The sequence below is a fragment of the Mustela nigripes genome, chromosome 2, assembly GCF_022355385.1.
Source record: "Mustela nigripes isolate SB6536 chromosome 2, MUSNIG.SB6536, whole genome shotgun sequence".
Taxonomy (NCBI): Eukaryota; Metazoa; Chordata; class Mammalia; order Carnivora; family Mustelidae; genus Mustela; species Mustela nigripes.
Window position 1 is genome coordinate 56,428,522 of NC_081558.1, and position 16,907 is coordinate 56,445,428.

A 16,907-nucleotide genomic window follows, 5' to 3' on the forward strand; every position below is an offset into this window, starting at 1 on the left:
CAATACAGCATACCACTGTGGGCACTTGGCAGCATGAGATAGTGATTATCGTGCAGTTTGAATGTGGGATCTGTGAAGCAGATAGGGAAAGAGGGAGGTTTAAAATGGGGGTGGGGGTGTCTTTGCAGCGAAGACTGGAACACAGTCACTCAGGTGTGTCCCTCCACTCAGAATCTTCACGAGGTCCCTACTTCAAACACGGCCAAGGCAGACATGAATGTCGGGATGAATGAGACTCACAGAGCGAATATTTGAAACTGTGGTGGCCTCTGTGGTCTGTTTACAGGTTCTGAGATTCTGTGGGGTCAGATGAGGACCGCCAAGTGAGAGTTTCGTTCAGAAAGGAGCTATGTCACGCATAGCTCAGTCTTCTACTGCTGAAGCTGCAGAGGCAGGTGGCATGCACTGGAGATGTGAAACCCTGGTTGGTGCCCTTGTGCGTGTCCGTGGCCTCTGACTGCCCTGCTTTGAGCAACTTCCATTTTTTTAAATCTTAAATTGTAAATCTTAGTAGGTTGAAGTAAATGTACTTCAAGATCCACCCTGGTTCTATCATGTTACATTTCAAGCCCTTCGCCTGGCTGGCAGTGAGGGCTCAAAACGAGGAGTAGGCAGGACAGTAGCTGGGTTAGGATTTTCCTTGTCCGCTGCTTCTGTGCCCTGGCCTGGAGGCCTCCTGGAGGTGGTGTCTCATGGGTGATGGGCTGATGCCACAAGCAGCTGTCAGACTGAGCACCACTCCCCAACCTTGCAGGTGCACCCTTTGCTCCCAGGCATGTCAACCATCATGATCCACGACCTGTGCCTTGCCTTCCCAGCCCCAGCAAAGGTGGATGTGTTCGTCTCGGACATTCAGGAGCTCTACGTACGCGTGGTGGATAAGGTCAGTAGCAACTTCCTGACAGGGCCCTCCGCTGCTGGTTCACAGAAATGCGGAGAGTGGTGAGGCTGCAGGAATTACTTTCCTCATGCCCTTTGCTCTTTTTTCTGGTCTCTGGGTCCCTCTACCCACCTCCTGAGTTGTTTGGAGCTTCTAGAGCTGTCTTGCCTCCGTCCCTCCTTGTGCACGATGTGGAGGGACCTCTGAGTTTAGACTTCCACACCAGTTTATGTCAGGAAAGTTCAGCTGTAAGTTCTGCCCGAAGTTGTCTCCTCCTTAGACCCAAGGTGGAAATGCCCGTCCTCTAGCTGATGTAGGTTACTAGTCTACACTAAGCAAGGCTTACACCCTGCTGATGGTGAATTTCTCCCTGTTGTGTGGGTTGTGGATTCGTGGGAATCTTAGTGGCAATGAGTAAAACACACTACTGCTAAGTGCTTTTGGGAAAGGAATACATGACAGATCTGGGCTTTTCTTGAATGCCAATAGGAATTTATCTTGCTGATACCTGAAGGAGCTATGGCCAGGCTTACGAGGGTCTCTGGTTCCTAGTTTCCTGACCAGAGAGAATGGTTAGTATTAAAATGTTTGAGCAGCTTACAGTACCCAAAAAGCCAATATTCTCTTATGTGACTTCAGATATTCCTTCTGTGGTCCTATTTCCTCATCAGACTTCGGTTTCTTCACTAAACATGTCTGACGCTTGGTATGCCAAGGCTCTTACTGTATACGCTGCCTGGCTGCATCTTATCACTCTAACTAGCTTCTTAGCTCTTTAAGAGTGGGGAGTGTAATTGATGAATCTGAGTATCCCCAAAGTCCCCTGTGTACAGGAAGCACTTAATTGATGTTCATTTGTTGATTGGCCTATTATCTGGAGCTCAGCCTGGGCCTGTGGGTTTGAGGTTAGCAACGCTTTGGCAGAAAGCCTTGGAGTGCCACCAGTGCTAGAATTAGTCACTCAAAGACTACCCTGAATCTCTGTCCCCACGATGCAGGTGGAGATTGGGAAGACGGTCAAGGCCTATGTCCGCGTGCTAGACTTTCACAAGAAGCCTTTCCTGGCCAAATACTTTGCCTTCATGGACCTGAAGCTCCGAGCGGCTTCTCAGATCATCACGTTGGTGTGAGTCCTCCCAGGCGTCCCAGAAAGCCATCTCAGGGATAGCACTGGCAGGTTGAGGGGAGAAGTCCCAGCCCTTCCCTCTGTTCCAGGGCCCTCGATGAAGCCCTTGACAACTACACAGCCACGTTCCGCATCCATGGTGTGGCCATTGGCCAGACCAGTCTCACCGCAACGGTGATGGATAAAGCTGGACAGCGAATCAACTCGGCCTCCCAGCAGATCGAGGTAAAAGTAGGCAGCCATGTGGTGTCCATCCATCCCTCGCCACCTGTACGCATGGAGTGGGAAACGTGTCATTATTGCAACAGGCTTGGAGTTCTAGGGGTCATCCAGGAAGCTGCCATGGAGAAACCATATTAAGATCTCTGCCCTGCCGTGTCCTCTGACTCAAAGGGAGCCCCCCCCCCCCAACCAGTCCTCGGGAAGGTAGCACCACAGGGAGGGGTCTGAGGAACTCCCATCTCCCTCTGGGACATGGGGGACAGGTTGTCACTCAGAGATGTCACTCAGAGGAGAGAGCCACTTGTCACATGGCCGGGGAGGGCACAGTACTCTGTAAAGCCTTAAGTGCCAGAAAGGAGTAGCTGGGCAGGAGCTGTGGGCCAAATAGGCTCACATCTAGAAGCTCATCCTGACCATTGCTCCAAACCAACCCTCCGAAGGAGTGGGCTCCTGTCATGGCAGCTCCTGGAGCAAGTGGGGATGTCAGGAGTCATCTCCATGTGTGAGTTAGGACTGTCTTGTGACCTTAGGTGTTTCACAGGAGCCTTCTAGTCCTCAGGGGCCAAGGCAGCCATGGCTCCAAATTCAAGTCCAAGTTTCTCCCTCAGTGGCAGTGCTGAGATGCGTGCCCTCCCATCGGCATCCTCCACAGGCCTGTCCACTCAGCGGCTGACAGGCTTTATATTAAATGGTTCTGAAGCCGGCAGTTGTGGTTTGTGCCTCTGGATGGAAGGGCTCCTTTCTGGTGATGGAGAATTCATTTCTGCCTATAAATAGCGCAACACCACAGAGATTAATCCTCATGTACAAAGCAGCCCCTTGGCCAACTAGGCTCTGTGCTCCGGTCCGGGTTCCTCCTGCGCTCCTGCTAGGTGGAGCCGGGGGGGCGGCCAGGCAGGAGGAGGACGTCAGGCCTTCCATGGTGCAGAGAGACAAGGACGTCCTTGTCCCTGACCCCCCCCCCCAACCCCTCTTCCTTCATCTGAGAATTTTGAGAGCATCGAAAAAGAGAATTGTCCCCGGGCAATTTATCAGTAGAAATTGGAGAAATGCTGTGCAAGGGGGAAAACCTTGAAGGCAGCGGAATGTGAACTTTGCCATGTATCAAAATCCCCTGGAAGACTTGTTAAAACACAAATTTCAGGGACAATCCCCTTGCCATTCTGATTCCATAGATCAGGGTGGGCTGAAGAATGGGTATTTCTAATAGATCTCAGGTAACACTGATATGGCTGGCCAGGGGACCATGAGGTGAGAGCCTTTTAAGAAGGTTTCATGTGACAAAGATGTGTTTATTTTCACGGGGCTTCAGGTCTGGCAAAACGAAGCAGGGTTGCAAACAGCAGAACCTGCCCCTGGGTACCACAGATCCTCAGGCCCTGGACCGGCTGAGGTCCTGGGGAGGGGAACTCAGGCTCTTCTTGAGCTCAGCAGGACCCAGGTCCACCCCAGTCCCCTCTCCCAGAGCAGGGACATCCAGGAGCCACGTGTCCCTCTCCCTGAATATGTTCAGGGTGGATTCTGCCCAGCCGGGTGCACTCAGAACACAACAGCCCCCTTCTCTCTTTTGTTTCCACATGCAGGTCTTTCCCCCATTTAGGTTGATACCCAGGAAGGTGACGCTGATCATTGGGGCCATGATGCAGGTAGGAGCCGAAGGCTGCATGCTTGCCCACACCCAACCTGTGGCCCCTGCCTGGCTCCAGTCCACGCCCCACCCCCACTCTGGGCGTCAGGAGGCTAAGATGGAGAGCTTGGGTGTGTCGGCGCCCTCGCCTCCAAGGATGAGACCCAGGGGCTGACTGGGCACTGCTGCTTCTCCCTGCTCCAGATCACCTCGGAGGGCGGCCCGCAGCCCCAGTCCAATATCCTCTTCTCCATCAGTAACGAGAGCGTTGCCGTGGTGAACAGCGCGGGCCTGGTGCGGGGGCTGGCCGTCGGCAATGGCACTGTGTCTGGGGTCGTGCAGGCTGTGGATGCTGAGACTGGCAAGCTTGTCATCGTGTCTCAGGTAATGCACATGGGCTCCTCTGGTCATGGGGGCTCCTGAAGCCTCTAGTTGTGGGGTGCACTTCTCCCCCCAGCAGCTGGCATGCCAGTCAGCCGTGATGGCAAGGAGGTCTGTTTACTGGGGTTGGGCTGTTACTGGTCCCAAGGACACTCCCCCCTTCCTGAAGGCCTGGCTTCTGCCCTCTGAGTCCACAGCCCCTCTCTGCCATCTGCCCTCCACCAGGGCCAGCCCGGCCAACCTGGGGACATCTTCTCCAGACTGAGTCTCCCTAGCTGCTTCTTTTTTTTTTTTTTTTTTAAGATTTTATTTATTTGACAGACTGAGATCATAAGTAGGCAGAGAGGCAGGCAGAGAGAGGAGGAAGCAGGCTCCCCGCTGAGCAGAGAGCCTGATTCAGGGCTCTATCCCAGGACTCTGGGATCATGACCTGAGCCAAAAGCAGAGGCTTTAACTGAGCCACCCAGGCGCCCCTCCCTAGCTGCTTCTTAAAGGACAGGATCTCCAACGCTATCCCTGCCCTGGGGACATTCCAAGGCATGACAGCAGACTCTGCACTGGGCACTTTACCCTTAACTCCTTTAGCTCCCCTGGCACCCCTGCCCCCGGACATTTGCTGCTACCCAGTTTCCCTATGATGGGCCTAAGGAAGAGCTAGGGGCCCAAGGCTTGGGGACATTCAGATGGAAGAGAAGGGTACTGTTGCCTCCGACATGCTTTATGGCTTAGTGTGGGTTTTCAGGAGTGTGCATAGCTTGGCTACTACTGTAAGCATGGACAGTTGGACACCAGTAGGATTTTAGAAGCAGACTTGTATTTTCAGGAAAAAAGGAAAACCTGAATCATGAACTAGTCACTTTTGCCACTGCAGGTTAAGTTATTCCCCAAGCTTCTTGGCTGGACTCCGAGACATTTATGAAGTGCTTTTCTGGATTAGCAGACATTGGAAGGCGCAGCTAGAGGAGTTTTCCCCATAGTGGGGGTTCTTCCTGCCCCTAATCAGCGGCCCTGATTCCACGTGGGAGAAAGTTGGTTTCTTTTTTGTTTCTTTTTTCTTTTTTTTCTTTCTTTTAAGTAAGCTTCACACCCAGTGTGGGGCTTGAACTTAAGGCTTTGAGATCAAGAGTTGCATGCTCCACTAATTGAGCCAGCCAGGTACCCTAAACATTGATTTCTAAGTTTGATCATGTTCTTTGTTTCCTGGGGGTGGGCACCTCATTGGGCTCCTCAGGGGAGATGGGAGAAGGTCTCCACGTGCTGAGGACTTGAGTTCTCCCTGACAGCCTGTGAACATGGTGACTTGCGGAAGTGTCTGCTCTAGCAAGACCATGGACAGCCTTTTCAGAACCCCATTTCCTGGTTCCTTGTCTGGCATAAGGGCTCCCTGGAAGGTGTCCGTGAGCTCCACTGTGTTCACCACATCTGAACACAGGGCACCCAGGGGAGCTGGTGTGCATATCGTCCTGGAGAAGGGGAGGCTAATGCGTCCTTCTTCCCCGAGGCTGACTTTGATCCGACATTGAGTTCATTGATTTACTCCCTTTTGCTGGAGTTTCAGCATCTCTGCAAGGATTGTGCTTAAACCACAAAGTCTTTTTGAATCATGGAGGTAGATGCCCTGATTCTACCTATCGATTTTATAAAGCTGACAAGAAAGCCTTGGGAATGTGAATCTGCCCTGTGGCATATAGCAGGATTCAGATAGACGTCCTGGAGAATAAGATGAAGGACCAACAAGGTGTTGCTTTTTTTTCTCCCCCCTTCTAAAGAAAGGATTGCAGCTTCGGGAACTAGTTTATTTTTCTCCTCCTGAGGGCCCAGGTGGCTGAAGTGGCAGCTGGCTGTGACTTCAACTGGAGGGGCAGACAGCCATGCAGTTCCCTCCCAGCCACTTCTCTTCCTGGTCTGACCTCACTGGGCCACCTCTCTCTGTGTCTCCCATCTGGCAAGTCAGGAGAGGAGCTGGGTTAAGGTCCTGGTGCCCCCTGGCAGCTGGAAAGGTTGGGCCACCAGCACCAGCTGAAAGCCATCTTCTTGAACCCAGGCAGGTAGGGGCTCAGCTGAGTCCCATGTATCCACAGAGTGTGTGGGAGCTCAGAAACTCCCGGTTCCATCTGTCCAAACCAGGTCACCGATGCAGCACCCATGGCCAGGGTGTGGGCCGGGACTAGCAAAAGGAGACCAGGCTGTGAAAAGGACAAAAGGAAGGACAGGAATGGATATTTATTGAGTACCTACTAAATGCCAGGCCTTAGTCCGGATCACAGGAGGTGGTCCTTGTATGAGCCAATGCAAAAAAGGCTTACAGGTTTTAGTAGCCTGGGTTTAGCAAGAGTCAATAGCACTATAAAGAAACTTAATAAAGTCAAACTTTTTTTTTTTAAGGTTTTATTTACTAACTTGAGAGACAGAGCATGAGTAGGGGAAAGAGGCAAAGGGAAAAGTAGGCTCCCCGCTGAGCTGGGAGCCTGACGCAGGGCTCCATCCCGGAGTCCTGGGATCATGACTTGAGCCAAAGGCAGATGCTTAACCGATTGAGCTGCCCAGGTGCCCCTAAAATTAATTTTTGACCAGATTAATTCAAGTACAGACTTCAGGATAAAAGAGCATATACAGTCTGCTCTAGCCAGATTCTGTGTCCTGCCTTCGTCACAGTACCCTATTCACTTATAGAGAGACACATGCTAGATTTGGGGTTGGGAGACTCTGGAATCCTGTCCTGTGAGGGCCACCCAGAAGAGCCAACCCCAGTCACTGCCCCCAAGTCCTTGAAGTGCGGACCTGGAGCAGGTGGCTCAGATAGGCCTCTTAAGCTCAGAGGCCCAAGGTGGGACCCCCAAGGGAACAGGAAAAACAGCAGCCAGATCTCTGGGGGGGTGAGCCACCCACAAAGCCAGGCTGCGTCGGGAAGAGAAGCAGGTGCTGGACATCTTGTGAGGACCTCCTGGCCTGCAGGACCCTAAGCTGGCCTTGACAAGATCCTCCTTCCCTGGAGGGGTCCCTTCGTGTGATACCCGTTGCTAGCCCCTAGTCCCTTCTGCAGCCAGCCTGAACTCCCAAAGCCCTTCTCCTAGGACCTCGTGGAGGTGGAGGTGCTGCTTCTCCAGGCGGTGAGGATCCGAGCCCCCATCACTCGCATGAGGACAGGAACCCAGGTGAGGCGGGAAGCTCTCCGGCCCCTCCCATCCGTGCTGGCTGTCTGAGCAGCCTCCTAGAGGGTCTTGGGCTCTGAGTTCTGGTTGAGCTTGGCTGAGTCATGGCTAGGTCGCTATTCCTTCTCCCATTCAGCAGGCCCCCCAACAGTCCATGGGTTCAGCTCTAGCTTTAGGAGCCTTCCCCATATTTCCTGCTCCAGGTCCCTTGTGTTTTCTCCAGCACAATTACTGAGGGACACCTGTGCCCCGCCCCACCCCCCCAGAGTCTGCCAGCTTCCCAAACCTAGAATAGCACCTGGCATAAAACAGGAGCTCATGCTTGTATGGCGGGTACTCTGCTCCACGCTTTCTATGCAATAATTCAGTCAATGTTTACTAACAACCCGTGAGGTTGCCCCCCATGTCATCTCTCTGATATGGATGAGGAAATGAATGCATGTAGAAAGCTTATGGCCTGGGCCCTAGGTCACACAACTAGTAAGTGATAGAACTGGAAATCGACCTGACAGCCTGGCACGGAGTCTGCTCTTAGCTTTTGGCAGTATTCCTCCACGTGTTTTCCCTGGCGAGCACTCAGAAACTGCAATTCCCACCCATGCCCATCCCCCATGTGTGGGGACCCCCGGTTAGGTTGAAAGAAAAGAGCAGAGGCAGGGACCCAGGGCAGAATGAGCTGTGCCATCTGGGAGACTGCCGGCACCCTGGAGCTCCGGGGGGGATGGGGGGGGTCATATCACGAAGAAGGGGGTCGGTCAGCCAAGATGAGACACTGTCCACAGCCCAAGAAGGACAGTACACAGAGGGGCTTGTTCTGTCTTTCATTTGATCATTGGCTGTTCTACCCGCCCCTCCTGCACCTGCACTGGGCCCATCCAGGTAAGGGAAGAATGGGGCACATGTCCCATGGCACAAAGGAGACAGTCAGTGCCCTGGGGCTCTGGGGGGCCCTCTCAGCAGCGGGACTCCTGTGGTCATAGGCCTGCCTTCTCTCCTGCAGATGCCTGTTTATATCACTGGGATCACCAACAATCAGAACCCTTTCTCCTTTGGCAATGCTGTGCCAGGCCTGACCTTCCACTGGTCTGTCACTAAGCGGGACATCCTGGACATCCGGGGGCGACACCACGAGGTAACTACCCACCCAGGGCCCCCTCCCCCAGCATGTGCGCCAGTGTCCAGAGCAGGAAGGTCTCTCCCCATATTTCTGCCCATGAGGTCTGCACCCTCCCTCCCAGGCTACTGCTAGCCCCATTCTATCTCTCAAGGCTCGTCTGGACAGCTTCTTGCAAATGCTGCCACCACAACCATCCTCCCGTAGTGTCCTTCCTCCACTCCCAGTCTTCTCGTGTCCTGGAATCTGGGCTCCTAGCTCTCCCTCCTCGTAGCCCTTTCCACTTGAAGCACACACCGCTAAGCGCTACAGATGGGCTTCATAGTAGCCAACTTCAGAAGGCAGCAACAATGACAGGCTGTGGGGAGGCTGCAGAAGTTCCAGAACATCATAGGGGTCAGGGTCCCTAGTCTGTAACTTCTCACGTTCTCTCGGAGGTGATGCCGGGCAACCCTGGGGCTTTTTCCAGATTTTTCCCTAAGGACAAACTCTCCTCCCCTTAGCCCTTCTTAGAGGGACCCTGGCCTTTCCTCAAACCTCAGAGCTGGAAGAAAAGGTACTGGACCCGTCTTAGTGCTGACTAGAGCCCATCTAAGGGAAAGGACTTGGCGTATGTCACCCAGTGCACCAGTGGGGAAATGGGACAGGGAGTCAGCCCTGGTGACTCTGGCCTGCCACCCCCAGTGCACTGTGGTCATGCAGGGCCCAAGTAGGAGTTGGTTTGGGAGGTTTCTTCTTACCTTACCTGTGCACAACAGGGAGTGGGTGGTTGGGAGGGTCCTGTACCCAGGACCAGCTGTCAGGGGTACCAGGGCCCTAGGCCTTTCCTGAGAACGCGTTTGATGTCTGTCCCAGGCTTCACTACAGCTGCCGTCACAGTACAACTTTGCCATGAATGTGCATGGCCGGGTGAAAGGCAGGACCGGGCTGCGGGTAGTGGTCAAGGCTCTGGACCCTGCTGCTGGGCAGCTGCACGGCCTCGCCAAAGAACTCGCCGATGAGATCCAAATCCAGGTAAAGGGGCAGGGGGACAGGAGCCACCATTAGAGGGAAAGCCAGTGTGCCCATCCCACACCCCAACCCAGGGCCATTCGGGCCCACATGAGCCCTGCTACCACTCCTACACCTGATGGCTTCTCAGTCTGCAGGGGCCAGGAGTATATAAGGTGCTGTGGGAGCCCAGAGTTGAGGCTTCCCTGGGCCAGCAGGATGGGGGCGGGTGGCTGGCAGGCCGGGTGGCTGGCAGGCCAGGTGGCAGGAGCAGTGTGTACAAAGTCCGGGAGGCATGAAATAACTTGGTGTATTCCCCAAATAGCAGATAATTCTATGCTTGGTGTTGGAAGCACCTTCGTGGTAGGAAGAAGCTGGAAAATTGTGAGGCATTCATTGAATTGTCTGTGTTTATTTCACAAATACTCAGCACTTAGCAGAGGCATACTTGCCTTTCTCCACCTCCCAGTGTTGTCTGTCCTGGGAGGTGCTCCCATGAAGTCCGCGGGGGCTGCTGCTTGAGGACAAGCCTGCGGCCCAAGGGGGAAGGGGTCCAAGTGTCCCCTCCAGGTTGTGAATGGGCGGTGGGCCCAGAAAGGCCTAAAGGGCTGTGCTGTGTGGACGACCTGAGATGGCTCTTCTCCCTCCTGGGACTCGACACCCGTTATTTCTGTCTCTGGCCTGCCCTCCTACCTCCCCAGTCCTTCGGGGCCCTTGTAAAACTAGGAGGGGACAAGTTGCTTCTGAAGAGCATTTTTAGCTTCAGAGGGCCCCGTTCTGCCCATCTGGGACTCAGTAACCTCTGGGTCCCCCTAAATTGCAAAAAAAAAAAACCTGAAAGTGGTCCCTAAATATCATGAGAAAAGAAACAGATTCAAGCCCAAGCCCCCTCGTGTCTGGTGCCTCTCACGGGATTAAAGACAGGGCTTTACAGCTTCCATATTCTGTGACCTCAAGTGAGACACTTAACATCTTTGTGCCTCAGTTTCCCGAGCTGACAGCTGGAGGCTTGAGTACCTCAGAAACTTCAACATGCTGGATCCAGCCCACAGATGTATTTGCTTTGGCTCATGCAACGCTCTAAAACAATTTTTATTTGTTGCCAACATTTAAAAATAGGAAGATGTTGTCTAAAAACCCAGTAGGCAGCTTGTCCTAAAGATTCGGTGTCTTGGTACACAGCAGAATCAGCAGGCGATGAGAAGCAGCCTCCCCTCAGTGGAGCCAGCCCCACCGCTCCCCCTTGTCATCCCCTGGGTGGTGAGGCCACGGGTCCGTCGCTGTTGACCCTGGTGCTCACACTATTGCTTTCCTGACACTTGAGTTAACAGGAAAGTAAGATCCCTCTCACAGCTACCTCTCCATCCGAAGAGGGGCAACAAAGAACATGCATATAAGAAAAGCAGGAGGAAACCTATTTATAAGTATGTCTCCCGGCCCATGCATGTATCCAAGTCAGAACCGATGCTCTATGCTGGGTACCCCCTGCCCAGGGCAGGGACCCCCCCCCACCGACATCAGAACCCCATCTTGCTCCCAGAGACAATTTATCAGTCACCATTTAGGAAGCACTGCTCCCATTGCCACATGAGGCCTGCTGTTTGAGACGAACGTGGCAAGGATTATTGCTTTTAGACCCATTTTACAGATGAGGACGTTTGGGCTTATGTATATGATCAGAACATAGCAAGGCTGGAAGGGAAGGAAAATTGGACCCTTTAGACTCCAGCCCATCTGATGAGATCAGAAGCCAGTGGGGGAGCACAAAGCTGGACTCAGCATCCAGGCCCAGAGGCCAAGAGAGGTCGTCCCAAGGCCCCCTAGAGAAAAGGACTTGGAAGGGTGGTAGGCAGTTAGGGTGCTTGTCGGGAGGGGTCTGGAGTTCCCATAAGAGCTGCAACCGTAGGCTGGGGAGCTGTGGCAGGCCTTGGGGCTCCTGGGAAGCGAGGATCAGATTTGATCTGATTCACTCCGACATGACCAGGTTTCTCACCTGCCAGTCTGGTTCACTGACCCACTTGCCCCCGCACCGTGTGGCTCCCAGGAGAGCAGGACAAGAGGGAAGATCAGGGCCAATGGGCAGCTAAGGGTTATCCTGACTTGGGCACAATGAGGATCAGCTGAGACAGACCCTGAGCCCTGTAATTCTGCACACCTCCTTCCATGCCCACAAAGATCCCCCCCACCACAGGAACCTGGGGAGTAGCCTGTGCTCCCTGGCTTCAATGGGGTATGCACACATGAGCCTGCCTGTCCACTCTTTCTCATCATACCCCTGGCCTCTCTGTTAAAAGCCTGCCCTACGCATCCCATTCCCTGCCATCTGGCAGGTGCCCCCAACGGTGTTCTTCATCTCTGCCCCTCCCCCCACCCGGTCTCACTGCCAAGAGCGGGGACAGGGGGCTGGACGGGACTCCAGCGCCTGCCAGGAACCAACCTCACCCTCCGTTCCAGGTATTCGAGAAGCTGCTGCTGCTGAACCCTGAAATAGAAGCAGAACAAATACTAATGTCACCCAACTCATTTATAAAGCTTCAGACAAACAGGTACGTGACTCAGCGCTCGTTTGCAGCAGGCTGAGGAGCAGCGCTCCACGTCCGACGACTCATTTGTCAAAGTTGTCAGACGCTTCCAGCCAGCTGTGTCCCTCTCTGTGCGAAGTGGGTGCGGCTTCTGCAGGCCCCTTCCCTGCCCCGCCAATTGCTCCTGCGGCTCCACGTTGCTGGTCCCCGTGGGCCTGTCTCTTCTTCCCTCGCGCCCAGCAAGCTTGTAATGCCCACTGCTCCAGTCCGTGACTCCAAAGGGGGAAAATGTACCACCTTGGAAGAGTTAAACTTCCAAATGCCCCTTTGTCTTCAAGACACGCTGCTCGGCGGGTAGCATTCCTGAATCAGCAGCGTGGGCATCTCCGGGGCACAGGGTGAAAGGCAAGTTCTGGGCCCCACCCCAGCCCTGCACTCAGCCAGGTCCCCACTCGGGGGGGGGGACACACACTGACTGCGATTTAATTCCTGTCTTGCCTTCATGCGGGTGCCTTTGGTAGCCCTGACTTGCGTGTGAGTGGTGGTTTGCCACAGGGGGTGCTCCGAGGACCACAGGGTACTTGCATGTTGTGACTTGCATGTTGTGTGAAACACACATGTCTAAATACCATCTGGTGTGCCCGTGGTGGTGAAGAGGAGCATGGCACGAGAAGGGTGACAGTCAAACAAGGTATGATAGTTTAGTTGTAACCCAAAGCAGGGCCTTCTGTGCGAGGCTTTAGGAGAGACATGTCAGATAGAAATGCTTGAACTAGGTCTTCTTTTTTTTTTTTTTTTTTTAAGATTTGATTTATTTGAGAGCGAGAGAGCTCAAGCAAGAGCAGGGGGAGGGGCAGAGGGAGAAGCAGACTCCCCGCTGAGCGAGAAGCCCTACTGGGGCTCCATTCCAGGACCCCGGAATCATGACCTGAGCTGAAGGCAGACACTTAACTGAGCCCTGCAGGCACCTCTTGAGCTGCGTCTTTTTTTTTTTTTTTTTTTTTAAGATTTTATTTATTTACTTGACAGAGAGAAATCACAAGTAGATGGAGAGGCAGGCAGAGAGAGAGAGAGGGAAGCAGGCTCCCCGCTGAGCAGAGAGCCTGATGCGGGCCTCGATCCCAGGACCCTGAGATCATGACCTGAGCCGAAGGCAGCGGCTTAACCCACTGAGCCACCCAGGCGCCCTTGAGCTGCGTCTTAAAGGATGAGCAAGGACCTCTGCAGGTTCCAAGGAAGGGGCTGGTGATGGGGCAGAAAGTTGCAGCCGAGGCAATAGCCCTTATTATCGTAGTTTGAGGAGGGTCCGTAGGGCTGCATACAAAGAGCAAGGTGACAGAGGCTAGCCCTGGGGGCGAGCCCATTTCCTTCTTGTCGTTTTTTGTTTTTGTTTTTAAGATTTTATTTATTCATTTGACAGACAGAGATCACAAATAGGCAAAGAGGAGGAAGCAGGCTCTCAGGGAGCCTGATGCAGGACTTGATCCCAGGACCCTGAGATCATGACCTGAGCCGAAAGCAGAGGCTTTAACCCACTGAGCCACTCAGGCGCCCCTTGTCGTTTCTTTATTAAACAAAACACTGTGGTATTTGTCTTCTAACCAGTGAGGATCATTGGCAGCTTTACGAACCGTTTTCTGAGCAAGTAGCCCATTTTCACCCAGTCCCCTGCCCTTAGAAATTAGACAGGGCAAGACCATTGCTTCCCTTTCACAGTTGGGGAAACTGAGGGCCAAGAGAGGAGACACGAGGTGCCTCGAGGCATGCAGCTATCTGCTGGGCATTGGGACTGTGCTCAGAATCTGCCCGACTCAGGGCCCTATCCACTTTCCACTGTGCCAGGCCGCCTTATGTCAGTAAATGAGAAACAGTCTGCCCCAGAAATGATCTTTTTTTTTTTCATTTTTTTTAAAGATTTTATTTATTTATTTGATAGACAGAGAGGCAGGCAGAGAGAGAGGGAAACAGGCTCCCCGCCGAGCAGAGAGCCCGACACGGGGCTCGATCCCAGGACCCTGGGATCATGACCTGAGCCGAAGGCAGAGGCTCAACCCACTGAGCCACCCAGGTGTCCCCCCAGAAACGATCTTTATAGCAAATGTCCCATGCAAGGGATGGGAGAAGCTCAGCTGTCAGTGTTTTCTCCCAGGAGCAACGCTCTCCTTGGAACCATCGGTTTTCTATATTAGGTTTCCCACAGGGGACCAAGGAGGTTATGCACAGGCTGCCCACCCGGGTCCTAATGTACAGTGGGGCCAGGTTCAGGTCTTTCCTTATCCCAGGAGCCCTCAGGAAGCCCAGATGGCCGCATCTCAGGGCAGAGACGCCAGGCCCCTTCGCTGCGACCTGCTGCGCTCTGAAAAACTGGGTCTGTTTGTTTTTCAAAGGGATGGTGTGGCATCTCTGAGCTACCGCGTCCTGGGTGGGCCGGAGAAGGTCCCCGTGGTGCACGTGGATGAGAAGGGCTTCCTGACGTCCGGGTCTGTGATTGGGACGTCTACAATCGAAGTGACTGCTCAAGAGACTTTCGGGGCCAACCAAACCATCATCTTTGCCGTAAAGGTAGGATCGTGTTCTCCTCCTGTTTTAGAGTAATGAAGGCAATAACACTGAAGGAAAAACCTGCCCCTCGCAGGTGTAAAATGGATCTATTCACCTTTGAGCTGAGAAATTGTATGGAAGAATTCACTGACAGATAACTTGGGGACAAAGGTCCCAGAGGAAAAGCTATAGCATCTTCTGGGTGTCACAGCTGAAGGTCCTTGTAGGTTACTGATCATAATGGCCTCATTTCACAGAGGGGGAAACAGGCCCAGCAAGGCCTGTGATCTGCTGGGACTGGCATCCCCGTGTCCCGATGGGGCCGCCGGTACCTGATTGGTGCCCAGGAGCAGTGGCTGTGTGTGCTAGATGCCCGGTGCAGAAATCATCACATTATATCCATGGTGACATGAAGAATTCAGTAACCAATTTTACAGGCAAGGAAAGTGAGACTTATTGTGGAAGTGAGTCACTCTTGGTGACTGTGAGGCAGAGCCTGGGCCCTAATCCACATGGGCTGGGCTCGGGGTTGTGTCTCCCAGCCTTATCACAACACTTTCCATGGCCCCCTGCCATTCCATGCTCCTTAGTGCTGGGGGCTTTCTCCTTGGGCATCCTTTGGGTAGGTCCCCCGGATTTCCCTCCTGTACCTCCTTGCCACAGGCTGAATCCTGAGTGACAGACAAGACACATGACTTCAAGTTTTGAGATTTTTGCCTGGGTCCCTGACCTGCTTCCTTAATTAGTGCCTTTTTGTTTCAAAGTGGGTGCCTTGCAGGGAACCCTCCACCCTACTTTTTGAGTAAGTGGAAGCTACTCATTGCTCATCCTACTTCAGCAAATAGGTATTGAGCACCAGCTGTTTACCTATCACTGCACCCACTGAGCTTCATCCCAGAAATTAGGTCTTTCGAGGGAGCAAATGTTCTGGCCAGGATAGATTTATCTCGGAGTTCAGGGGCCAGGAGCTCGGGTTTCCTCCTCCCCATCCTGCTTTCCCTGCAGCACCCACAGCCTCCCAGTGCCCCCCAGTTAATGCTTCCCCTGTAGTCCCCAATGGGCATTCCTTCACTTGAATGCCCAGAGAGCCAAGTTTCCCAAAGAAACTGAACATTCAAAGCCTAGGGGATATTTTGCAAAATGAATAACGATAATAATTTTTCAAAGTCACGGGTTTAGGCTCTTGTAGGTTGGGTTTTCTTTTCATGAGTCTGGCCCGCTCTGTGGGAAGGCAGGAATCTCATCACTAGCTCAGGACTCTCAGGAGACCAAGGCCTTTCCTCCTCCCAGGACCCCCACGTCAATCTAGTCCCCGGTCCTTCCCGAGGGCGGTACCCAGCTGGGGAAGCTGGTTCCCAGAGCGGTCACTACCACATCTGCTCGTGTCCTCAGGTGTCTCCTGTTTCTTACCTGAGGATCTCCATGAGCCCTGTCTTGCACACCCACAACAGTGAGGCTCTGGCAGCCCTGCCTTTGGGAATGACTGTGACCTTCACAGTCCACTTCCACGACAACTCTGGAGACATCTTCCATGCTCACAACTCGGTGCTCAGCTTTGCAACCAACAGGTAGGCTGTGGGAGACCCTCATTTCTCACGGGAAGGAGTGCCTCAGTTGGACCTGGATGGCAACTGGACAGTCTAGTGCCACTGAAAGGAGACTTCATTACCTGCGGTCACCAAGAGGAGGGGACATGCCACACTTGTAGGGTCCCAGGGGGAAACCCTGGGCAGGCTCCAGAGGCAGGAGTGAGGGGAAAACAGGCCAGAACCTTTATTACCATGTGGCAGGAAGCTATCGGTGATGTCCCCAGTGGGCAGGAGGTGACCTGACACCTGACCTGACCGACACAGGTGTCGGGTTTGGGTTTGGGGTTGGAGGGCTTGAGGTAAGACTTCTGTATACCTGGGAAAGCCCATCGCAGGGGACATGGAACCACGACACAGTCATGGCCAATGAACTGGCTCTGTGATAGGCAGATGCAAAAGTTGGTCACCCCGTAAGGCCACACCTTCCAGCACTCTGGTGCTGGTGAGGAAGGAGTGTGATGTTCACTGCCTCTGCCGTGTCTCACTGACGCCTCACTATAGCCCATTTGCTGAGGCCCAGAGAGTTCAAGCCACTTGCCCTGGGTCACACAGCCAGAAAGTGGGGTTTGAATACCAGGTTGCATCTGGCTCCATGGGCAAGTCATTTTGGCTATCTCTTATAGCTGTTAGCTGCACTGTATTTTGGAAGGTCTCAGGTGAGGTGACAGGGTGCTCTCCAGAGCAGGAAGAGAGCTGTGGCCTCCATCTGGGCCCACTGAAACCTCTGACTGGGTCTGCTGGAGCAGTGAGTCTCAAGGCGTGG

At 53.5% G+C, this 16,907-nt stretch overlaps 1 protein-coding gene across 1 annotated transcript in view; it reads left to right on the plus strand.

Annotated features, from left to right (window-relative positions):
* The window catches only part of NUP210 (nucleoporin 210), a 102,782-nt gene that overhangs the window by 71,538 nt on the left and 14,337 nt on the right, over positions 1 to 16,907 (plus strand). The window contains exons 21-31 of the mRNA XM_059390413.1: positions 755 to 883; positions 1,879 to 2,006; positions 2,096 to 2,231; positions 3,812 to 3,874; positions 4,060 to 4,239; positions 7,311 to 7,391; positions 8,389 to 8,520; positions 9,358 to 9,516; positions 11,947 to 12,038; positions 14,402 to 14,576; positions 15,948 to 16,123. Coding sequence (XP_059246396.1) covers positions 755 to 883; positions 1,879 to 2,006; positions 2,096 to 2,231; positions 3,812 to 3,874; positions 4,060 to 4,239; positions 7,311 to 7,391; positions 8,389 to 8,520; positions 9,358 to 9,516; positions 11,947 to 12,038; positions 14,402 to 14,576; positions 15,948 to 16,123 — 1,451 coding nt within the window. The remainder of the gene's footprint in view (positions 1 to 754; positions 884 to 1,878; positions 2,007 to 2,095; positions 2,232 to 3,811; positions 3,875 to 4,059; positions 4,240 to 7,310; positions 7,392 to 8,388; positions 8,521 to 9,357; positions 9,517 to 11,946; positions 12,039 to 14,401; positions 14,577 to 15,947; positions 16,124 to 16,907) is intronic.